This window comes from Silene latifolia, chromosome 4 (assembly GCF_048544455.1).
Source record: "Silene latifolia isolate original U9 population chromosome 4, ASM4854445v1, whole genome shotgun sequence".
Taxonomy (NCBI): domain Eukaryota; kingdom Viridiplantae; phylum Streptophyta; class Magnoliopsida; order Caryophyllales; family Caryophyllaceae; genus Silene; species Silene latifolia.
The window spans coordinates 45761761-45787946 of record NC_133529.1 but is presented as its reverse complement, the minus strand read 5'-3'; the positions used below and the strand labels follow the sequence as shown (position 1 = coordinate 45787946).

General features: G+C 37.1%; 1 protein-coding gene and 1 non-coding gene across 2 annotated transcripts; one reads left to right on the top strand and one right to left on the bottom strand.

Moving 5' to 3' along the window:
- Positions 1-1163: 1163 nt before the first annotated feature.
- Positions 1164-12698, bottom strand: LOC141651468 (uncharacterized). Its single transcript, XM_074459181.1, has 7 exons — positions 12683-12698; positions 5076-5297; positions 4206-4846; positions 4039-4091; positions 3766-3834; positions 3583-3655; positions 1164-1631 (listed from the first exon to the last, which is right to left on the bottom strand). The coding sequence occupies exons 1-7, from the start codon at positions 12696-12698 to the stop codon at positions 1164-1166; spliced, it is 1542 nt and encodes a 513-aa protein (XP_074315282.1).
- LOC141654000 (small nucleolar RNA R71) lies at positions 12211-12317 on the top strand. Its single transcript, XR_012547583.1, has one exon. It is a non-coding gene; the product is annotated as a small nucleolar RNA R71 (small nucleolar RNA).
- Positions 12699-26186: the final 13488 nt, after the last annotated feature.

The following is a 26186-nucleotide window of genomic DNA, read 5'->3' as shown; positions in this document are numbered from 1 at the left end:
GCCGCTCGTCTTGGCCACAAGACGCCCGGATCATGCTGCTGGGAGACGCCCGGATCGTGCCCGATCCGCTCGGATTCCTTGTCAGATAGCTTCTCTTCTTTTCCTCCTTAACAATCCGCAAGGATCATCTCGGGTATACAAGGATCCTTTCATCATTGCCCATTTCACTTTATTATCTACTTAGGCCTCTAGTATTGGTCTTCTGTTTGATGCTTGGTCATTAGATGCGATCCATTTAGCTCCATTTCGCCATGTAAATGCAAGATTAGCCATCCTTTCCTACCAAGGAGATAAAACCTCAAAGAATATGCAAAAAGGGAAACTAAAGATAGTAAATGACCCAATTATGCACTATAAAGCATGGGAACGAGGTTAATTCGGGGACTAAATGTGCTCAAATATGAGTCACATCACAAGGAAATTTAACAACATTTGCACAAGGAAAATATATAAAAAATAAATAAAATTAACCTGGAGAAAAGAGAAAGATAAAAAGGGAAAATAGAAAGGATGAAGATGAAGAAGGAAGATGAGGCATGGAGAAATCAGGAATTTAATGTATAATTGTGATGAATTGAAATTTGGTACGTCAATATATTTATGGAAATTTGGCACGTCAATTATTGTAAATTATAGTTTTTGTAAAATTGTGGTTATTATAAAGCATAACCTTTTATTATTGTAAAGCTTTCACGTGATTATTGTAATAGTGCAAGGTATTAAATGAAGAAAATCACAACAATTGCAAAATAGATTCAAAATCAATTATTGTAAAGTATAACCTTGGTTATTGTAAAACTCTAACACAATTATTGTAATTATGCGGTTATTGTAAAGTATAACCTTGACTATTGTAAAGCTTTTCACAACTATATATTGTAATATTTGCAAGATATTCCATGAACAAAATCATAACTAAGAAACATTGATTACAAATTTATCAGAGAATTATAGTAAAGTAATTTTCCTATCATCAATTAGTGTGATGTATCATATTCATATTCCATTTTTATCTTCTTCTTCATCTTCATCTTCTTCCTCCAAAGCATGCTCAACAAATGGATTTGGACAGTTTCTCTTGTCATGGTTTCCCATTTGTTTGCAGTTATTACATAGCCTCTTCGGTTTGCTTGCCTTCTCAATTGCCTTATCTTTGATTGATTTCATTCTCTTGCCACTTCCTTTATGTTTGCAATCTTTGGCAGAAGAACAGTAATATTTGATTTTGCTGAACAACCTAAGAGCATTTCCAGTTCATGTTCCTTTGTCAAGCTCTCTTTTGTTGGATTTATTTTCTCTCGGAATTGTAAAAGCATCAAACTTAGTTCCTTGATCTGCGTTTGAGGCATCGAGTTAAGAACACTTATTGTTGCATAAAACTCAGACCATACTCTTGATAATTCAAACTTTCTCAAATCAGTGGGATCGTAGTCTTGCAATACCTTTCCATCCAGTCCATACAAAGGCTTTCTATATGATTTATTCTTCCATCTGCTTTCGATGTACTGCTCCGGTATGCTATGCAATCCTTTTCCTAATATAATCCATATAATGTGTTTAAAAAGGATTCCTTTCCTCTCAAACATCTTGCATGTACATGTTGTTTCCTTTGATTCGTTATTGTGCGCAACCTGCATTACAGTGTAGTTATTACAAAAAGGAAACATAATTATTATATAGTTCAACATGAATTATTTTATTCAAAATAGCAATGAACGCTGGTCGGTCGCTTTCTTAGCTTAGATTTCGGTTACTTGTCGTTAGGAGTACCTAGACCAAAACAATATTTATAATCTTCACAAACAACTCTACTATTAGTAAAGAGGTAAGTAAAGGTCGGATCCCAAGGTACGGGTATTGATGTAGGATTTTCGATTGCAAGTAGTGGTGTCTAAGGGTGTCACAATTTGGGTTGAGATAAGAAGATCACTAAACTAAATAACAATAAAAGTAAACAAGCAAGATGATTAAAAAAAAGGTGTAAACAATTGATTAAAAGCACTAGGGTGTCATGGGTTCATAGGGGATTCATGAGAATTGATCATACAAACATATTCTCAAATTATAAGCAAGCAATTATTGTTGTGATAGGATCGAGTTGGTTTATATCTTACAATCCTAGGAAGGTTTGGGTCCCGGAGCCGAATCGATTAGATTGTACAACACCTACAAGTCGACTTAATCCTCCCTACTCAACTATATGAATGGTCTAATGAGACTCGAGTTGGTTTATGTCTTACAAGTCTCATTGAAAAGGTAAGTGATGGGTAAAAAATGCAAGGATTCATAGGCTCGCATTTCATCAAACATAACATGTGCATAAGTTGAGATGACAACAAGCAAGCAAATAAATTATGTAAACATATTAGATTAAGCATGAATCATCCCCCATGTTGGTTTCCCCTAATTCCCCATTAACCCTAGTTAAGGAAACTACTCACTCATTATCAAGTTTAACATGTTAACAAGGTTGTCAATCATATCAACAAAGCAAAACATGATGAATAAGTAAAGATGATTAACAATAATTAAAAAGGGATTAAGAGAATTATACCTCATGATGATTCCAAAATAATAAGCAAAGAATAATAGAAGTACTTGATGAATGATTGGAAGATTGTCAATCCTCCAAATAAACCCAAATAATCTTCAATTACCCAAAATAAAGGATGAACAATAGAGAAATTAAGGAAATGAGATTTGTATTTATACTTGATTAAAAGTTGATTACAAGATTAAATAGAGATTAGAATAATATAAACTACACAAAAGATTGATAAGAAGAACATGATAATCTAATTAGTCTAATGGGGTATTTATAATGGGGATTAGGTGCACAAATTAGGGTTACTAAGGGCTTAAATGACGATTAAGTCCTTAAGAAAAGATTGAGGAAATGCTCCTCTCGAAGAAAGATGCGAGTCTCCTTTTTGCTAGTCTTTCGAAAATATGCGCACCCGAGTAGAACAAGAAGAAGCAGGGCTGCACTGGAGAACAATCCGAGCGTCCAAAAGGTCGGGACGAGCGGATTATGCAGGCGGTGGACGAGCGGCCAGGCAGGTGGGACGCTCGGATTGTGGAGCTCTTGGACGAGCGTCCCGATGCTGGGACGAGCGGATTCCAGTCCAGTGAGCTTTTTCTTCTTTCCTTCTTCCAACAATCCTCCGGGATCTTGTTGGAGATGCAAGGATCTTCTTCATCATTGCCCATCTATACTACTACATTATTTACAAAGGCCTTCTAGTCTTGTCTTCACTTTGATGCTTGGTCATTAGATTCGATCAATTTAGCTCTATTTTGCCATGAAAATGCAAGGTTTGCACTCCTCTCCTACCAAGGAAACAAAACCTCAAAGAATATGCAAAAAAAAGGACTAAAGATAGTAAATGACCCAAATATGCACTAAAAAGCATAGGAACGAGGCTAATCCGGGGACTAAATATGCTCAAATATTGGTCACATCAAACGCCAAGGTAGAAGTCCATCAGTTTTTTTAATGTCCAAACACAGTTATTGTATTCTTTTATCATATTTATTGTACTTTAAAGTCAAAAGACGATTATGTTTATAAAATAAAATAACCTGAAATATTCTACGTTTCCTGTAGGCATCTTCAACACCTATAATGTCCATGTTTCCTTGCTCAGAAAATCCCCTAACGGCACACGAACAGGGAGCTGCTTGCACTTACTCTTGGAACTTAAAGAAAACAGTATGTGTGTAGATTTTAGAGGCATGTTTCTCAATCATTGTCTTAGAGGAAACATGTGGCAACGTGCTGTCACTTGTAGCATCAAGAAATCTCTGATTATAGCAATGTTGTTCCATTGCACTCTGAAAACGTAACCAAAATTCAACAAGTATGCCATCTATGCTCTCAAATCTTTTGAAATAACTGTTTTGACTCTCTGATCTTCGTGTTGTTTTCAAAAGACAGCCTAAAGGCAAATCCCTAAAGTAAGCAGGTATCCATTTGCGCCTTTTGCCAAACATGTATGTCAACCAAGTATTATCATTCAACTCAAAGTCACTAATCACTTGAGACCATTTTTCTTCAAACTCAATGGGTTCCAAGTTAGTATCCCAAAAAACTGCACATATTAGCTCAACAAAGTCAGTCTCCTTAAAATCTGTGACTCAACTTTATCGGTAAGTTTTATCATTATATGCCACATGCAGTAGCGATGTCTTTATTTCTTGAATACAGAACGCACCCCGAGTTTAATTGCTGGTACTTGATCAGTAAGAATGCACTGAGGTTCCTTATTGCCCATACAATCAAGGAACTTCTTAAACACCCATATGAATGACCCATCGTTCTCATGATCGACAAGTGCAGCAGCAAAAGTCACCGACTTTTTGTGGTTGTCAACACCAGTGAATGGGGTGAAGGCCATGTGGTACTTGTTAGTACCATAAGTAGGGTCAAAGGTGATGGTGTCCCCAAACAAGGAATAATTTATTCTTGCCTGTGCATCTGCCCAAAAGATTCTAGCCAAACAGTTATCCTCATCAACTTCGTGAGCAAAGTAAAAGCAATCTTGTGACTTAGAGAGCCCCTTCAAATAATCGAGAAACATGTCAGCATCCTTGTCACCTATGTAACATTTATTATTTCTTTTGAAATTCTTGAATTCCGTGAGAGATGCACCAATGTTTGCATACCCATTTGATTGTTCCGCCAGATTTTTAAATGTCTTAGTAGCACCGATGTTGAGTTTACAATAGTTAACAATTGTCTGCTTAATGTAAAGGTTAAGTGTTCTTAAATTTTTCTGGAATTCCCTTTCTTTGAGTGAGCAGAGTCTATGATTATGACCTTCATAAAACTTATCAATAGAATACCCTATTAGATCCTTAAGGTCATTGAATACAGCACAAAACCGTATTTTTCCCTTGCAACCAAATCTTGTGATTTTTGTTTTCTTTGGCTCTACAGATCTTTTCCTCTTCTTTTTCTCTTTTGTGTTTTAAAATTCAACAGCAGGTTTGTCCATGTCTGTTGCAGACCATTGATTTTTTGTCTATCAGACAATCACGGAATCTTATTTATGTGTACTTTCTTGGTATGAAACCATAAGCCACAGCATATAAATTGTAAAACTCTATTGCCTCCTCCAGCTTTACAAACATTAACCCCAGAGCAGGCTTGAAACCATTTTCTACCATCATACTCCACTCCTCACTACCACATGGAGTATATCTCAATCCAAGATTATGGATAGTATTTTCTCCTGTTTCGGACACAACTGTAGGTGTAGACAAAGTTGTTGCATTGTTATTATTAATTGTAATGCCTGGAAACATTAAAACATTGAACTGTTATGGTATTATTAATTTCCATATCTTAGATTCTATACAAAACAAAACAATCTCTGCATCAACACTTATTTTAATGTTATAATGCAGTTATTGTATTATATAAATCCAATTATTCTATCAGAGAGGGGAGCTTTTTACTGAGATTGGTAGCCTAGTCCACCACAATGCACACACAGTTATTTTAATGTAATAGTAAAGACTTGTGACGATGTAAGTCTTTGAGTGCGTGTTACTCGATCTAGGTGAGGCTACTCGATCGAGTAGCTTGAGGACTCGATCGAGTAGATGCCACTCGATCGAGTAAGTGCGTAACTCGATCGAGTAACGGGTTTGCAGCCGGGAATTATAAATCGTATAATCGTGAAACCCAAATCATTTCTCCTTTCTTCCAAAACCTGCTGCCGTCATTCCACTTCTCCTTCACCATAGTTCCTCTCCTGGAGGCCTTTGAGAGTGGTTACACCATAGGGATGGGATGCTTGAGTCGGGTAGCGGTCTTGAGGCCGGATTGCTTTGTATAAGTATGTTGTTATCATCTTCATCGTCTCCCTTGATTTTAGTTATTGTTATGGTAGTAGTAATAGATGGTTGTGATGGTTGTTATAGGTGGTTTTGATGGGTGATTGTTATGTTGTGATCGGACGCGGAATCGCTGCGGTTTGCTAAAGGTAGGATTTCCTACTCAGTACTGTTGATTGTCTAGAGTGTCTATCGTTGTTGTACAGTTGGCCTAGTGTCTTTGGTGGATGGTTGTGATGCCTGTCGTTGTGCACCAAAGATAATATTTATAATTCCAACTACAACTATAGATAGCGGTAGTAGGGTCGAACCACAGAGAGGCGGATGCAATTAATAGTTGTCTTAATTTTAGTCTAAGTAACAAATGTGGGGGTTTGTTTGATTTGAGTGATCTATGACTAAAGGCAATGAAATATGAAATAAACTAAAGAAATATATGAAATCAAATATAAAAGGGGTACTAGGATGGTCGGTTCACTATAGTTTCGGCGGCAGTATACTAGGTAGGTCTAAAACAAACACGTGAGACGGGAAAATAAGAAGTCCTCTCGGTCCATTCTTACAGGTAGCATCTTTCGATCTAGCTACAAGTCCCTAATATCACTAATGCTAACTTTCGTCCTGAAAAGTGATTTAAAAGTCTAAATTAAGTCATCTTTCGATCTCATTAATCTAGTCGTCTTAATTAGGTAGTCTATCTCCCTCCCCTATCTTTCGATCTTTATTGGGTCGGTCAATTCCTAGGCATTCAACTAGTCGCGTGAACTCGATTCGTCAAATATAGAAATTAAATTAATTAAAATGAAGCTAATACTCACGTGGCAAGTCGATCGACCAGGGAACCCAGTCGATCGACCATGGCGCGATTTCAGGTCTTACTATTCTACGCCGCCTACTTCTACAGATTCCCTACATCCTAGCACATGGGGTTTAGCTACTCATGATATTGATAAAAACAGCAAATAAATCAACAAATAAAACATTCGAATTCATAATTAAATCTACTAAACGAATAACTAACATAAAACAATAATTTGGCTTATGGGAATTCTAACTAGCAATTCTAATCTAAGAACGAAATAAAGCAATAAACTTAATAATGGAACAGAGAATAGCGAATGGAAGCAGGAATAAAGATCAAAACCGGATGCGGAAAGTAAACTTTATTGACTGCGAAATAATCTTAAGAACCCTAATTATTGAATGCTAAAAAACTTGATAAAAACTGAATAAAAACTGACTGACTATTCTCAAAACTAAAGCTACGTTATATAGGAATACAACGTAGTTCTTATTCCAAAACCTAATGTACAATGGGCTTCTAATTTCTCGATCTTTTAATTCACGCAGATTAGCGGTGTGGTCGATCGACCACTGTGACCGGTCGATCGACTGGACTGCAATGAACAGGAGCTACTGGAACTCGTGCTCTGGTCGATCGACTAAGGGCAGCGGTCGATCGACTGAAGTAACTGATACTTGACTTCTAAATTCTCGTGGATTTATCTTTCGGGCCTCGAAATGTGCACCAAGCTCGCTACTTGAGTAATTACTTCACGTCAAATGCAATGCAAGGTACTCGGGGACGGATTTAGCTTGATTTCTACTCATTTCCGCATAAATCTGCAATATTACATAAAAATACGAAATTAGACGAAATGGGGCAAATAGTAGCATGAACTACACAAATGAGCTCTGAAATGCGTGTAAAATGAGGTGTAAAACATCATATAAATGACACGCATCAAACTTCCCCAAACCAAACCCTTGCTTGTCCCCAAGAAAGAACTAGACTCGATCCTAAAACCTAATGGAACGAGTTCAATCTCAGAGCGAGATGCAAACCAAATAGCCTAAACCAATTTAATGCAACAACTAACAATCAATTAGCAATGTGAATCATGCAAACGAGTTATGAAGTCATTAAAAACTGCTGAACCGTCAACTATAGAGACTTATCAAATTGGACTCTCACGGGTCGCTCATATCAGACATAAGCAAAGGTGAATAATGTATAAGATAGAAAGAATTCATTTTGTAGTGACACTCACCTAACTACGACCTATAAGAACATGCCTGCAATCTAATATGAAAATAATCTCTATAACCGTACATATGCATTCCAACCAAACAAATGACCATGACACATGCCGAGGTAAATATGGATATGTGAGGTATGGGTAAGAAGAGGCAGAACATTTATGGGAATGTGGAGGTATAGATGATCAAGCTAGTACCTAAACAAAACCATATGACAACATCAAACTTCTTGCTCAAAATTCAACAATAAACGGGTGCTAATTATCAAGCACAAATCTCGCAATCTCCATAATAATCAATCAACCAACTCCTCATAAGATACAAATGCAACATGGGAGCAAAAATCGCCATAAAATAAAGACTTTGAATTATGCGAATTGATTTTCTTATTCCTTTCGGGCCTCAGTCGATCGACCAATGAGTCCAGTCGATCGACCGTCCTCTACAGTACACATGCGTTTTTCTCTTTTCTTTTTTCGAATCATTTTTTTTTTCCTTTTTTTTTCAATTCTTTTTTTCTTTCTTTCCTTCCTTTTTCATCTTCCCATCAACATCTCAAAAGAGCATATGCCACCAAAAATGTAGTAACAATCCCAAAAACTAAACTACTAGCTTGACAAGGGCAGGCTAAATGTAGGATGTTGTTAACAGGACAAAAAGGCTATTTTTGGCAGTGTGGACCTTATGGGCAAAATGAATAAAGGAAAACCTCTACCACATGTGTCAACAATCCACAAACCGAATGCATACAGGTATTAAGCAGATCAAGTTCATATTTATGCATATTGATATAACATGTCTCATAAGGAGTAACTACTCACATCCTAGATAAACTGGTCATAGATGTCACCAGTTATAGGCTCTAAATCTCAGAATATGATGTAGTTTGCCAAAAATCAAAGTCAAGTCTCAAGTCCAGCAAATAATTAACGAAAACTCGTAGAATATGCATATATGATTCTACTAATAACATGTCAATCAGCAAGGCTTAGGCATAAAACAACTGAAAATGCAATGTCATCATTGAAATACTACCATTCCGACTCAACCTATATGCTAAAATAAACGTGCATTTTTTTGGATTTTTTTTTGAATTTTTTCAAATGTTTTTTGAATTTTCTGTATATATATATATATAGGAAATGAAATAAAACAACAATGCAAGACAAAATGTTAACGTGAATGCAAGCAAATGAAATGAAACGCAAAACCCTTCCCCAAACCAAATCGCACAATGTCCCCATTGTGCAAAATCATATAATTAAATAAAAGAGAAACGGGAATTTGCGATAAACTAAATAAGACATGAAGTAAGACTCGGAAAAACTCACAAGACTTTAAGCGCAGCAAAAGGAAACCTCCCCAAACCAGCGTGAGCTAGGAGGTTTCAGTAGCCAGCAGTTCTACCAAGAAGTACCTGAAAAGACTAACAAAACCACGCGTAATTCCGAGAAAGCAAAGTTTGAAGCGGTGATTATGTGTAATAATAAGGAAATCGGAAGAAAACAGAAATGAATCGGAGAATAGAGTGGAGAGAAAACTCCCTCAAGTTCGCAAATCGACCAAACACAGCAGGGGAATGATCGAAAACAGTACAAGAATGGCAACGGTCGATCGACCACCTCACCCGGTCGATCGACCGGATATCGAATGCAAGCTCCTGGAATCAGCTGTGCGGCCATCGATCGACCATACGGACACCGATCGATCGATCGAATAGTCTTCTTTGTTACTTTCTGATTTCATCGAGTTAGCTCAATAAATCGAGCTAACATGGTCTCTAAACCTGCAATTACACATAATAACGCGCCCAAAATTGCGCAAAACCCAAAGTAACAGACTAAGGTATTTAAAATCCTAAGCAAACGTATAAAATGCGAAGTCTCGCGCACACAAAAGCAATAAAAAGAAGTTCAACAAAAGCAATAAAATGAATGGTTTATAAAGCAATTTATCAACTAATAGTTGATCAAGAATGGCCACGGAATGGCCCACTTGGTCGGCTTCTGGCTACAAGAAGTAGCCTCTACAGTGCTCATCTTCTCAGCTGCAACATCCGCAGAACTCAACGGATCAACAGCTTCAACATCTTCCCAATCAATGACCTCTTCTGGCTCATCAAAGTCCAAGTCGGACTCCCTCACTTTGACTGGCTCCTCATCAGGCTCCTCATCTATGCCATAGCTAAGACATCCTAAGCCGCCTCTTGAGACGATTGGCTCCTTCACAGCTGGAGCAACATGCGGCTCTTCCTTCCCCAAACCAGCTCCTGCAATATCCAAAACAGAAGAATCTTCCTCCAATTTGCTCCCAGTCTGGAGCGGAGGTGTTATAGCAGAAACAGGCATAGGGACAGGCATATCAGGAAGCACAAAATAAGATTTCTTTTCAGAAACCGTATTACAAGTTATTGGCCACATGGGGTCTTTCTTCTTAGCTGTCTGGGCAAAGACAATGGAATGTATCCCTACTTTGAAGGTCAATGTCCCCGAACCAACATCTATAACTGCACCAGCAGTGTGTAGAAATGGTCTACCCAAAATGATAGGAATGTGGGCATCCTCGGGCATATCTAGTACAACGAAGTCAACAGGGAAAAAGAACTTTCCTATTTGCACAAGAATGTCCTCTAAGACTCCTATAGGCTGGACCGCAGTTCGATCAGCCATCTGTACTGTCATGTTGGTGACTGCAAACCTAGTCAATTTCAACTTCCTAGCAAGACTCAAAGGCATAACGCTAATGCTAGCTCCTAAGTCACACAAGGCCTTCTCAATAGAAAAGGTGCCAATACTACATGGAACTGAAAAGCTACCTGGGTCCTCTAGATTATGAGGTGCAGTGTGGGTCAAATAAGAACATGACTCCTCAGTTAGTGCGACAGTATGCACAGTTTCAAGTGACTTCTCTTTAGATAAAAGTTGCTTCATAAATTTCATGTAAGCAGGCACTTGATTAACTAACTCAAGAAAAGGAACTTGTGCGTTTAAGCTACGGATAACATTCTCAAATTTATTAAACGATACCTGTTCCTTCGTCGGCACCAATCTCTCCGGATAGGGGGCTGTAAGAAGTAACTTAGCCCTCTCCTCTAAATCTCTCATGCCGGCATCGGTGGATTTAGGCTGAAAATCCACTACCTTCTCCTTGTTGTAGCTCGACCCTTCTTCAGACCGTCTCAAAAATGAACCATGAATCGTCGTCGGGTCATATTTCGGAACCGGGACTGACCCGTCAGCATTTGGGTCTTGCCTCAATATTTTCGGAGTGGTCGTACCCCGAAATAGATGATCCCTCAAGTTATCGGGCATCGGAGGACGAAAAGACTCAATATCAGCAGCGTCGCCAGTCGATCGACCATGCATGTCAGTCGATCGACTGACTTCTACAGGAACAGTAGCTGTTTCTTTGCGCGGACTGGTCGATCGACCAGGTATGTTAGTCGATCGACCGACATACCTGGTGATCGTCTTTTTCTTGTTATTATTCACCACGGCCTTTTTCTTGCTTGGTTCCGCCTCATCTTTTTCAGAGACATCCTCGACCATAGCAGGCCCCTCAAGGGTGGACCCACTCCTCAAAGTGATAGCATTAAGGTTCTCTTTTTGATTCGTCTGCGTCGGTAAATGTCCTGGAGCTCGAGTTGTATTCTTGCTTGCCAATTGAGCAATTTGGCTTTCTTACATCTTCATCCCGGCCTCTCTAGCTTGAAACTCTTTCAGCAACAAATTCTTCAACTCGTTGAAATCAGAACTTTGGGATTGTTGTTGCTGCTGAGGTATATACGGAGGCTTTTGGAAATGTTGTTGCTTATGAGGGGGCACATAATTCTGCTGCTGTTGCTGCTGCTGTGGAGGTGGAGTCGGATTCAGGACATTTTGGCTACTCCACCTCAAGTTCGGATGGACATTCGGCTCATAATAAGTGTTTGTCTGCCTATAATGTTGAAAGGCAGCACAAGACTCAAAGGGATTAGGACAGTTGTCTGAAACATGTCCCTCTCCTCCACATCTCTTGCAGAAGAAAGGACCGTCTGAAATAGCATTCACATGATAGATCCCTCCTTTCGAAGCTCCTCCCAACTCGTACTTATCAAATCTCGCCGTAAGAGCTTCTAGTGCAGCTACAGAAGGGGATTCAGCACTCCTCCTTTGATTTCCCCTGGAATTTCCATACTCAGCTTTATGGGTGGCCAAATCATCAATAATCTTCCACCCCTTAGTCTCTCCCACATTCTCCTGGAATCTTCCATTAGCTGCCGCGTCCAGGATAGCTCTTTGATCGTCATAGAGCCCATTATAGAACTGATTGCGTAGACTCCACTTCTCGAACCCATGGTGTGGAATAGTTCGCACTAGCTTCTTGAAACGGACCCATGCCTCATTAAAATTCTCATCAGGACCCTGTTTAAAGCTCGTGATCTGAGCTCTAATGGCATTCGTCTTCGAGGCAGAGAAATATTTCTTGTAGAATGCCAAGGCCAGCGACTTCCAATTAGTGATCTCGTTAGCAACTCGATCCAGGTCTCTGTACCATTCCCTTGCAGCATCACTAAGAGAGAATATGAACATAGTCTCCTTCACCTGGTCTTGGGTCACACCGTGTGGCGGGGGTATGGAACAGCAATAATCAATGAATGTCTCCATATGCTTGGCTGCATCTTTATTTGCAGCTCCCCCGAACTGGTTCCTCTCAACCAAGTTGATATAAGACGGCTTCGGCTCGAATTTCCTATCCGTCCCTGGTAGTGCGAATCCCTTATAGAGATTCTCGGCTGTCGGCTCAGAGTAACTGGCAATACTTGCTTCTTCCGCCATGTCTGGAGATGTGACGGTCTCAGCTGATGAAGTAGAAACTGGAGATGAAGGTGGATCCTCCTCAAATAGAGCGTTCTCGTAGTAACTAGACAGAGTACTCAGCTCTTCCTCTGTCGGCAATACCCTAGATGATCGTCTCAACTCGCGCAAAGTCTTCTCAATCTCAAGATTGAACGGTAGTAATTCACCACCCTGTGACCTGCGAATAAGAAGAAACTACAAGTAGAATATGAGAATAGTTTAAGGAACAGATGTCCCTTAAACTAGAAAAAGGCTAAAAATAAAACAACTAATAATTTTAAACAATTGCCTCCCCGGCAACGGCGCCAAAATTTGATGCCTGTCGTTGTGCACCAAAGATAATATTTATAATTCCAACTACAACTATAGATAGCGGTAGTAGGGTTGAACCACAGAGAGGCGGATGCAATTAATAGTTGTCTTAATTTTAGTCTAAGTAACAAATGTGGGGGTTTGTTTGATTTGAGTGATCTATGACTAAAGGCAATGAAATATGAAATACACTAAAGAAATATATGAAATCAAATATAAAAGGGGTACTAGGATGGTCGGTTCACTATAGTTTCGGCGGCTGTATACTAGGTAGGTCTAAAACAAACACGTGAGACGGGAAAATAAGAAGTCCTCTCGGTCCATTCTTACAGGTAGCATCTTTCGATCTAGCTACAAGTCCCTAATATCACTAATGCTAACTTTCGTCCTAAAAAGTGATTTAAAAGTCTAAATTAAGTCATCTTTCGATCTCATTAATCTAGTCGTCTTAATTAGGTAGTCTATCTCCCTCCCCTATCTTTTGATCTTTATTGGGTCGGTCAATTCCTAGGCATTCAACTAGTCGCGTGCACTCGATTCGTCAAATATAGAAATTAAATTAAATAAAACGAAGCTAATACTCACGTGGCCAGTCGATCGACCAGGGAACCCAGTCGATCGACCATGGCGCGATTTCAGATCATACTATTCTACGCCGCCTACTTCTACAGATTCCCTACATCCTAGCACATGGGGTTTAGCTACTCATGATATTGATAAAAACAGCAAATAAATCAACAAATAAAACATTCGAATTCATAATTAAATCTACTAAACGAATAACTAACATAAAACAATAATTTGGCTTATGGGAATTCTAACTAGCAATTCTAATCTAAGAACGAAATAAAGCAATAAACTTAATAATGGAACAGAGATTACCGAATGGAAGCAGGAATAAAGATCAAAACCGGATGCTAAAAAACTTGAATAAAGTTTGATAATCTTAAGAACCCTAATTATTGAATGCTAAAAAACTTGAATAAAGTTTGATAAAAACTGAATAAAAACTGACTGACTATTCTCAAAACTAAAGCTACGTTATATAGGAATACAACTTAGTTCTTATTCCAAAACCTAATGTACAATGGGCTTCTAATTTCTCGATCTTTTAATTCACGCAGATTAGCGGTGTGGTCGATCGACCACTGTGACCGGTCGATCGATTGGACTGCAATGAACAGGAGCTACTGGAACTCGTGCTCTAGTCGATCGACTAAGGGCAACGGTCGATCGACTGAAGTAGCTGACACTTGACTTCTAAATTCTCGTGGATTTGTCTTTCGGGCCTCGAAATGCGCACTAAGCTCGCTCCTTGAGTAATTACTTCACGTCAAATGCAATGCAAGGTACTCGGGGACGGATTTAGCTTGATTTCTACTCATTTCCGCATAAATCTGCAATATTACATAAAAATACGAAAGTAGACGAAATGGGGCAAATAGTAGCATAAACTACACAAATGAGCTCTGAAATGCGTGTAAAATGAGGTGTAAAACATCATATAAATGACACGCATCAGGTTGGTTGTGGTCGATTGATTAATATGGTATTGAAATAGGAATTGGTGATTGTTGTTTGTACAACTGGTTGTAATTGTTTGTCTATGGTTCTCGAGGTGCGTCCTCGGCTGAGTGGAGTCACTTGCGGGAGTGGCTTCACGCCCTTGATTCGTCTTCTGTGGAACCCGCCACAGAAGGGATGTGCACATTAAGGAACATGGGTTATCGCTCGGATAGATGAGCGGGGCTTAGGTGGGAATGACTGCGGTCCCCCACTGGCAAGACTGGACCTTCGGGCAGTCAGAGGTGTGTGGTTGGTTGGAGGAGGTGGTGTGTGTTGCTGTAATTGTGTTGTGTCTGCTTTTGTACTTGTTACCTCAGTTACTGACCTTGTGTGGTTTTGTGGTGTTGTCTTCTTGTGTTGTGTCTGCGGTGATCCATTATGGTGAGCAGTCAGTCTTAGCAGGTTGATGTATGGATCTTAGCTGGGTGCTTGAAGGGACGAGTCTACCACGAGCCATGACAGAGAAAGTTTCACATACCTGATACTAGTCTTGAGTTGTATCTTCTTATCGTCTGTTGGTTTAAATCACTTGTAATTAATATAATTGTTCTTTTATCGATATTTGATTATTACTGTCCTCGGGTAACCGAGATGGTAACGCCCTTATCTGCTAGGGAAGGTCTTGTTAAGGCTCCTTGGTAGATGGGGGTGTTACAAAAGTTATGGTGTTTTAATTATGGATGAAATGAATGACTCGGTGCTGCGATTGATAAAAATAGGGGCGATAGGACCCGATTTGGTATTTTTGTCAAAAGGGGTTGTGGTGGATAAATCATCCGATGTTGTCGCTGCTTTGGAAAATAAGTTGGACTCGTTCATGACGAGTGTGGATGTTAAGATGGATATTCACACGAAGTTGTTGGAGCAATTGGTTGCGGGTATGGGTAAGGAACCGATTGTGGCTCCTATGGATTTGTGCCGTGGTTATGACAAGATGCTAGCTCGATTGAAGGAGTTTGAAGCACGTCTCATTGTTTTGGAAAGGGTTGCTGATTCGTGTATGCATGAGGCTATTCGCCAATCCACTTCATTGGCTAACTTTTGTAGTCAAGGAGGAGCAGTGATGCTAGCAGGACGTGCCATGAGAGCCGAGATGGGGCAAATCTTAGAGGCTACTAAAGCCTTGTCTATGAATGTGCTCAACTTCGATCGGTGTCTCACGGCACAAGCAACTCAAGTGGGCTCGTGTCTTGATCGTCTTACCTCCCTTGAGTTTCGTACCCGTCCGGGTTATGTGAACCCCCACCGTGTCAACCACAACATACCCTACACCGTCTTTATCCTTTATTTGCCTTGCTTTCCATCATTAGACTTTATTTTGTGTGTTTGTCTAATTCGGCCCATTTTTGCTTTATACTTTATTCGGCCCATTAGGCATTAATACTTGTTATCATATTCGGCCGTTTGGCATTTAACTCCTTGGTTTGTATTAGATATATTTTATATTTTGCATGCTTGTCGTCGATTACTTTCTTGTTTTATAATCTTTCTTTGCATTATTAATACGTGTCTCGGTCTATATCATTCTAGTTGTTTTATGTCTTTTCTCGTCTTTTCGATGATGTCAATAGGGGGAATAAAATGACTGTGACTTAAGTACACTAGTAGAAAAAACTCCTATCACGACGCGGTTATTGTGGCGGTTCTGATAGAAACGATGCGAAAAGCCCAAAAAATTGGCGGGAATGAAATTTTTATGTCTATAGTGGCAGTTTAAGTAAGAACCGACATGATAATAGAAGCTTTTTATGGCGGTTCCCAATAAAAAACGCCACCATACCCCCTTTGTGGCAGTTTTATTAACAACCGACGCTAAAGATAATGACAAGGGACAATGTTTTTTTTAATTAAAAACCGCCATGATATGTATTTGTGGCAGTTCCGATTACAACCGACATTAAATATAAACTCAAAAACCCTTTTGTATTCACCTATAACTGTATTTGACCAATTTTCATTCCTCCTCATCTCCCCATACCATAAACCCTTCACGATTCCCTTATTCATCATCACCCACATCGCCAACCACCATCGTCTCCCTTTACACACGTCACCATCGACCAACACTATCCAAGCTAAGTTCATCTACGTCGACATGCCAATTTGAACTCTGGCGACCTAGTTTTCGCAGCAGTCAATACCACTGGTTGTTCTGGCTACACCGCGCAAGCAACGACACGCAGCCGACCACGTGTGCCAACCTCTGCTTTTGCCACAACATCGAGGGTACGTATGTCACATATCAATTATCGTATCTTCATTAAAATTATACGGAGTTGCATCTTGTCAATATCATACAATTGATTGTTGTGGTGTTATTGAAATTATTGTTGATAAACTATATGATTTGAGCCCATATCGTTTGAATTTATTATTTAATAATAGTATTATATGATTTGTTAATAATAAATTCATTGAGAAACTATATGATTCGAGGAACCAAATTTGTCTTCTAGAACTGGATTTGGCAGTGCTGGTTAACAGTTTGCTATTCCAAAGGTTAACTCTTTACCCATTGCCATTGCTGACAGTCTCTTTTTGCTTCTCTTAGACTTCCCAGGTTTACATAATGTCATCTAATTACTTCAAAAAAAATTCTTTTTATTTATGCTCATTTTTATTTGATGCGTTAGTTAACCAACACTTTGGTGGTTTATTTGGTATGCTTTAGTGATGCTGCTCGAAAGTTTCAAGAATCTGGTTATTATCTTATGAATCATTAAGCTTTCATCTTTGATTTCATGTACTCCCTTCGACCCAATCATTTGTTTTGCTACGATTAAAAAATAAATAAATGAGACGGAAAGAGTGTGTGGTATATTTTCCCAGTTTTGATGTTTTTTTGAATATTGTTGCATGTTTGGCTTTTGATTGAATTATTAACTTAAGTTAACTTGGGGTTTAGGACATTTAGAGCATATGTATAATGCTGAAGATTACATGTTATGGTGAAGATTAGCTCTCCAATCAACAAACTTAACCGTAGTATTCATACAATTGTGTTTATTTGTGATAGTTAAATACCTATTTTAGTATCATACTACATGTTTAGCCATATAGTTTGATACCTTTACTTGTATGCCATTGATAAATTGCATGAATCAATGTAAGTTTTCATAATTTTCAGAAATTTTAACATTCTTATAAAAGTATAAGAGCTCACTAGTGAACCTTTGGTTGTATGTATCCTTTAAAATCGTCTCACACTAAATTTGTGTAAAACCGTAAAACAAGGACACATACATTCATAACATTAAGTTATCATAGTTACTAAAAATCGCTCGTATAGGACATACTCCGTACAATTTTACAAGTATTTGATCGATCGGGTTACACGTATTTCCTTACCATTTTGAGAGTCTATCAACTTAGAAACAACAATATTGTTGTTTGTTTATTCCTTAGCCTTACACTTCATTCTCTTCAACTTAAAATTAATAATATTTTTTTTTTGGTGAAATGTGAGTATATATATATATATATATATATATATATATATATATATATATATATATATATATCAAAAAACAATATTACAAGGCATCTAAATTACAAAAAACATAGAGATCAAACTTTGTCAGATTCGAATCCCACAAGGACCAACCTTACAATCTAACTCCCAACTGACCAAGCCAGACTTCCTCCTGTCTACTCATTTTGCATTACATTTGAGCTTGATTCTTTGCCTCACCTCTTCTATGATCTTCTGAACCACCAGAGAAGAGACCATCAGTGTACCATTAATCCTAGCTGAGTTCCTTTGAGCCCAGATATGATAGATGCAAGCATTCAAGATAATGGCATAGACATGTTGTTTTAGTTTACCACCACCATTGCCATAATATTGCTCCGTCTCAATTCATTTGTTTATAAAATTATATTATTTGTTAGGGATTTTGTTTATAAAGTTATATTTTTGTGTTTGGGGTATTTTAATCAAAGGGAAACAAACGATTGGGACGGAATGACTAATACTCCGTATTTAACAAGTTCATCATTTTAATTTGTAATACTATAGGGGCGAAGAAAGTTTCTCTAGGTGTTTTTCCTGGTGATTTTTCTCCAATAGGTAGGTAGTTTTATGATTCACCGATTTATTGATATTCTTTTGTTGTTTATATGCTAATGACTTGAACATTTACTAAATAGGGATAATAATCTAAACTACTCTAAGCTAAGCAACACACTAGTATACTTACACTAGTATTAATTAAGGAAGTCATTCTCTTAATGCACTAGTATACTAGTACTAACAACTAGGTAAATATGTTGAACAAAATGATTTGATTAAGTCGGTCTGGCTACACTTTCTACTACCTACATCATCTCCTTTTTTTTTCCTCTCTTTCTCTTATTCCAGCTGTCTTCGATCCAGCGTGCCACTACTCTATTCAGCCACTCCGCCGTCAAACCGCTAAGTCTGCTATCCTTCTTTCTTGTAATTTAAATTTGTTTCTTCATGCATATGTACTACTGTGTACACCATAGATGACCTTGATAATTACTCCCTTCGTCCCGATCATTTGTTATCTATTTTTATTTTGGGGTGTATCAGTGAATTGTTATCTATTTCTACTTTTTGTAAGTTTTATATGTTAAAGGTAGTCTACAAGTGGATAAAATAATAGTATTAATGTTACTTTGTTAGACATCCACTTGCATTTCCTTGGCCTTTTTGCTAAATACAATAGATAACAAATGATCGAAACGGAGGGAGTACAATGAATGACTTCTAGCATGTTACAATGAATGACTTCTAGGTTATGTACACTGTTTTAAAAAAAATTACTACTATGTACAAGTGTGAAGTAGTACTACCGTAGTATTCGTAGTACCTTGCATATGTTATAGTAGGTGCCATGAAAGTTACAACTCACCTCAACGCTTAGTATTTTTTAATTGATTTTAAAAATTGCAAGGCTGAAAACCGGCTCCTTCCTGGTATAATATACATTTTGGTTTCTTACATTACAAAAGAATATTTTGTACATATATATAATATAGTACATGAGAAGATAGGTCACTGTTGGTAATTATCTATAGTTATCTAGGAGTAATACATAGTACCTGAGAAGGGAAGTTATTCATAGTTTTCTAAATGAAATTCACTGTGGCTTGATAAGTCTAATCTTGTAAAGAAGGCAATCAAGATAGGTTTTGTTTAAATGGCAGCCAAAAGAGTAGATGGTTGTGGCCTTGGTGTAGAATCTTGCGCGTCTTTGTAGCGGCGAATCGTGAGCGATCATTGCTTGACTGACATGAAGATCGCTACTATGTATACGAAACAAAGAAATGGAGGTATGCTGATTTTAATAATGTTTAGGTTGTTTTTCTAACTATTGGTTTGCTAAATGTATACTCCGTATATACTCCGTATATGTTGATTTTAATAATGTTTAGGTTGTTTTCTAACTATTGGTTTGATAATTGTATTATTGCAGATTCAACAATTATAATTGACGAGATGAAAGATGTTAAAGAGGTGTGGGCTATTATATGTTTAGAGAACGTGAAATGTTGACTAGTTTATTAATTAAGACGTGTATGTGATTATTTATACACTTTGATGTAATAATTTTGAACATCGCCATTATTGTTCGGATGATATGAAAGTTCGTTGGTTGACATTGTTTTGTATGTATTGTTTATTTATTTTGCTATTTGGCTTGTCAAAGCTATAGGACATTGCTACCGAAATTTTGATATCAAATAATTTTTTTTTAAAAAAAATATCTATCTATGGTGGCGGTTGTTAAGTATGAAACACCACTATTAGTTCACCTTTAATGGCGGTTCTTCACCCACAACCGACGTTATAATTACCTTTAGTGGCGGTTCTTTAACAACAACCGACGTTATACTACCCTTTAGCGACGCTTCTGTATCTACAACCGATGTCATAGAAAACATGTAGTGGTGCAATGATATTATTGAAATACCTATGGTGGCGGTTTTCAAACAATAACCGCCACTATAGATAAGTTACAATGGCGGTTCTTGTCTAACAACCGTCGTTTTATATAAGTCTATAATGGCAGTTTTCTTTAATAACCGCCACCGTAGGCGAGCTATAGTGGTGGTTGTACAACCACCGCAAAAGCATATACGACCCCGTGATAAATGACGCACCCAAAACCTTTAAATACCGCCATAAAAGGTCATTTTTGACCGCCACCGTAGGAGGTTTTTCTACTAGTGGTATTTGCCTAAGCTTGCTCCTTGTCAGAACCTTTAATCTCTTAAGGTCCTTAGATGCTATACTTTGTATATAAGTGGATTTTTCTTGCGTTTAACTGACTATGACTTTTATAGTATTATGTTGAGGGGGAACCTACACTTAGTCACAAATCATAAGAAACTTGTCATCATCAAAATGCGGGAATTTGTTGGACCATATAGATGTGTGATTAGTTTGGATAATCACAAGTATGTACTTTGTATTATATATATATATATATATATATATATATATATATATATATATATATATATATATATATATATATATATATATATATATATATATATATATATATACTCTTGCTTGTAATCGTTTGTTCAGTCTTTAATTGATTGATTAAAGATTACAATTTAAGCAAGTAATGTTATTGCGATCTTGGCTATAACATTGAAGATTTGTGAAGCATCGTTCAAGTAATGTTATAGCAGCTTGTGCTATAACATTGAAGATTCCTAAAGCGTCATAGTAACTGTAACAAGTTTTAAGTATTATGATCACTCAAGCAAAAGGCTCAATCAAGTCTATAACAAGCTCAAGATGAAGAGCTTATGGTCAAGATAAAGAGATGATCCGACCACTGAAGATCTCCAAGAAGTTTAGCTAGTATAGGACTTCATCTAATAACGGTATCTTAAGAAGTAATATTGGGAAGGTAAAGTTAGAGCTATTTCACCTATAACTTTACTTACCAAACTTAAAAGTTATAGTCATTTGTAGTATAACTTTGAGTTGCATTTTAAAGGCACAAATTTAATAGTTTTAAAATCAATTTCCAAAAGATAAAATTCTTCAAATATATTTCGAAATCATGCGTGTGTATGACAGAGATGAAATACGGTTTGTTTGGAATGAATAATTTACGTTATCCTATTGGTTAGTAAAACGACTTATGAGTCGTCATGCTACCTAGGGTTTGCTAAATTATCTAACCTAACCCTAATCTACTCCTTGATATTTTGACCTAGGGTTTCGGCTAAGATGGGCTTATGAGCCGCGTGAATGCCGAGTTGACTCCCTATGTAAGTGGATATTATAAGGTCAAATCCATAATATATTGTTATAAGATATTTCCATATCTTATCAATTATATTAGATTTACCTTATTTATTTAATCAAAATATTTAGTAGATTAAATTAAGAAGAGATAAGATTTGTTTCTTAAAAAACAAATTACCATGTCTCACGGCACCCCTAGGGTTTCGACCAAAACCCTAGGGTTTCTCTTCTACTCTATATACTCATGATGTTCATTAATTTAAATAAGCTTTTCGAAATATAAAAATTCCTTGCAAACAATTTGAGTTTAAATTTTAATCGAGTATTTTTATTGTTTTGCAATTGAAAATCTTTTACGAAAAGCCGTGCTCTTTAATTTGCGTATTATTTCTTAAGGTTACGTTGTAAGATAATATTACTTCATATTGTTTCTACTCGTTCAATTGTGTGAAAACCTAGAGGAACAATCAAGTGCTTTCTTAGTAACTTAAGATAGTCAAAACCGAATATCTAGTGATATTCAAATCGAGTTATAGCTAGAGTTAGTTATACGAGTGGGTTAATAATTTTGTAATCCGGAGAAAGGTAATAAATTATTAATCGAGAATAGTGGACGTAGGCTTCGATGTGTGAAGCTGAACCACTTCAAATATCATGTGTCTTGGCAATATATTTTATCGTTCATTTCATCACGTTCATAAAACGTTTAGTTAGTTAGTTAAAGTTTAATCAATAAACTTTAAGTAATTAATTGTTTAGATATAAAATAAAAAGTGGGCATTAGTATTTAAATACTCAATTCACCCCCCCCCCCCCCCCGTCTCGAGTATTTTGACTTGGATAGACTCTTCAACACAGTTATTTTAATGTAATAGTAAAGTTTATTTCATTATTAAATAGTAGTTATTGTAAGGATATTTTTGTCAGATCCTATAAAATAGTCTTTATTATGAAAAAAACAATCTCTGCTGCAGCAATTATTTTAATGTTATAATGCAATTATTGTATTATAGAAATCCAGTTATTCTATCAGAAAGGGAAGCGTTTTTACTGAATTGGTAGCCGGGTTCACCACAATGCACTCATAGTTATTTTATTGTAATAGTAATGTTATTTCATTATTAACTAGTTGTTTATTGTAACTATATATGCAAGATGCTATAAAATAGTCATTATGATGGAAAAAAACAATATCTGCTACTGCAATTATTTTAAAACAAAAATGCAGTTATTGTATTATACGAATCCAGTTATTCTATCAGAAAATGGAGGTTTTTTACGAAAATTGGTAGTCAAGTCCAACACAATGCACCATAGCTATTTTAATGTAATAGTAAAGTTATTTAAATACTTTAATTCAGTTATTGTATTATACTAATCCAGTTATTCAAATACTAGATATTGAATGATATAATGAATGAAATCTACATGCAATTATTGTGATATTATGTAGTAGTTATTATAACGACTTTCTAAACAACAAAATGAGTAACAGTATGAAAATAATCAATATAATGACCAACAGTTTCACAAAACTTATCAACCTTATAAACAACAGTTATTATATCAGCATTATTTCACAAATTTATACCTGAATTCATCGATATTTGATTATAAGGAATATTATCAAGCAGAGTAAGAGTTTGATCGTCTGAATTCATCATCGTTGAAGCTGAAAATTATGGGAAAAACAACTAAATCATGTAAGAATTTGTTATTTGATTCAAATACTGAAGTTATTCGATTATTAAATAAGAAATCGGAAGAAATATTAATACCTTCGTTTGGATTTGAAGAATTAGGGTTTCTAGAGAGAAAATTTGATGAACAAATTGACAGTTGCAATTGAATTAATCGAAATAGTTAGTGAATTTGTTGTAAAATTGTAGATCTACAAAAAAAAGTGAAGAATCAATGAATTGTTGATCAAAATTGAGGCGTTTTTCCGCGATTTGATTCTAAAAAAATGAAAAACGGAGTGTTTTGTTTTTATCAAAAGTAGAAAGAGAAAGGAGGAGAAAGATAGAGAAGGGGAATGATCCGTGTGTTTGTTGCAAATAATTGATAATAGGGTTTCGTTAGCTCATTTGCTTATATACGCCAGGAAACTCACGAAAAGTGGCAAACTCACTGGATCTTGCCAAAAAAAAGAGAGAGAGAGAGAGAGAGAGAGGGAGAGATAGAGAGAGAGAGAGAGAGAGAGAGAGAGAGAGAGAGAGAGAGAGTTGGGATCCGGTGAGAACTCCTAAATATTTGAGGATTGAGGATTTGTGAATACAATATCACAAGTTCTTCATTACAATATCACGAAAAATAAGACCTTTGCAAAAAAAAATATTCAAAAAAAAATATACATTTTTTTTTTTGCACAGGTGTTTTTGTCTGTGTTATTTTATCGAATAACTTGTGATATTGTATTGAAGAACCTCGGATATTGTAACGAAATCCTCAATCCTCAAAAAGATAATGTATCCTCACATGATCCCATTCATATATATATATATATAAACACAACAATTACGGAAGCAATTATCACTTTTGTAACTATTACGAGCATGGACGCGGCAGAAGTAAAGTAATCGTACTTGTATAAAGCGGAGATAAAATAAGTTGAAGTCACAATTGCTAGAAAAGGCGTATACAACACACAACACTAACTAGTACCATAAGATTATCATGCTTCCATCCCTATTAACTCACATATCACTTCCATCTCACCTCCAAACCAAACCATTGTACCATCACCAAATTCGTCGCACAATTACCATACCATACACACATCGATACCAAGAATCTTATGAAGACACATACACCAAAATTTAACAACTCAATAAACCAAACCACGACTATGACTCAAGACACGGACTCAAAATCAGGATACTCGGTCGAGTACCAGTAAGAACTCGGCCGAGTAAGCGGTACTCGGTCGAGTATCCAGTACTCGGTCGAGTGTCTGAGGAAAGAACTCGATTTTCCGCAACTAGCAATCTGAAAATTGTAATTTTTACCTGTAAAACTCGTTTTACCCATCTAACAACATAAGGAATTCAGGTCTTATCTACCGAAACAACATGGAAAAGCAAAGTATTGGCCGTATGGCCCGATTACAGTCATCCCAAAAATATCCAAATACCAAAGAATGATAAGAAATCCGTAATACTACGGTTTTCTATGTCTATGGGTACTGTATCGAGTGGGGCTTACTCTGTCGAGTAAGTATGTTTTTCTTCGAAACATTAGGAGACCTGATGGGTATTCGATCGAGTACGTGTGACACTCGATCGAGTAAGTCACTTACTCGATCGAGTAAGTTGGTATTACGGGGTATTTTAGCCGGGTTTTGTTAATAACGTGTGATTAATATTTAAGGGTTCCGTCATTCTTTTTAATCACTTTTCAATTTCTAAAACCTTTCAAAGAGAGAAAAAGGAGTTACGTTGCATTGTTCTTTGCGTTGTTAACAAATCCCAAGGGCTAGGATCGTCGGATTGTCTTGTTCTTTACGCCGTTGTGTTCGTCGTGTCAAGGGTGATATTCTTGTGTAATTTTTATAATGTTTCGTTGAGTTTGTTTAAAACCCTAATTGGGTAGATTTGGGGATTTTGGGTGTATTATGTTGATTAGGTGATAATTATATGAATATGTGTTATAGGAGGAGGATTCGTAGAGGACCATTACTGAGTAGCTGTGTGTGACGGTCTTGTGGTTGCTTTTTCCAGGTAGGGTTTTCCTACTCGGTTATTGTTTACACTGTATTGTTGATAGTTGATCATTGTTGTTGATTTATATCATATCGGAATCGGTAATTGGTAATCGTTGTTGTATAAGATGTTTGGCAGTGATTGCTTGTTTGTGGCTTGCGAGGTGCATCCTCGGCTGAGTGGAGTCACTTGCAGGAGTGGCTTCACACTCTTGATTCGCCCTCTGTGGAACCCGCCACAGAGGGGATGTGCACATTTAGGAACTTAGGTTATCGCTCTGATGAGATGAGCGTGGCTTAGGTGGTAACGGCTACGGTCCCCCACTGGCGGTGTTGAGTACTGGTTGCGATGGGTATTCTGGCAGAACTACACACTTTACTGTGTAGTCAGGTGTGTGGAGTTATGATGGAGATTGGATGATTGTTGTATTGCTTTTGTTGTAATGTTTTATGTAAACAGTAACTGACCCCGGTTTAAATGTTTTGAAAACTGTGGTGATCCATTCGGGGATGGTGAGCAGTTATTGAGCATGTATGAGATGATGCGCATAGGATAGCTGAGTTGAGTTGCCACGAGATGTCTAGAAGTCTTCCGCTGTGTCTTAAACTTTCCTCTTCGTTGTTTAGATTACTATTTTTGAGAAACAGTTAT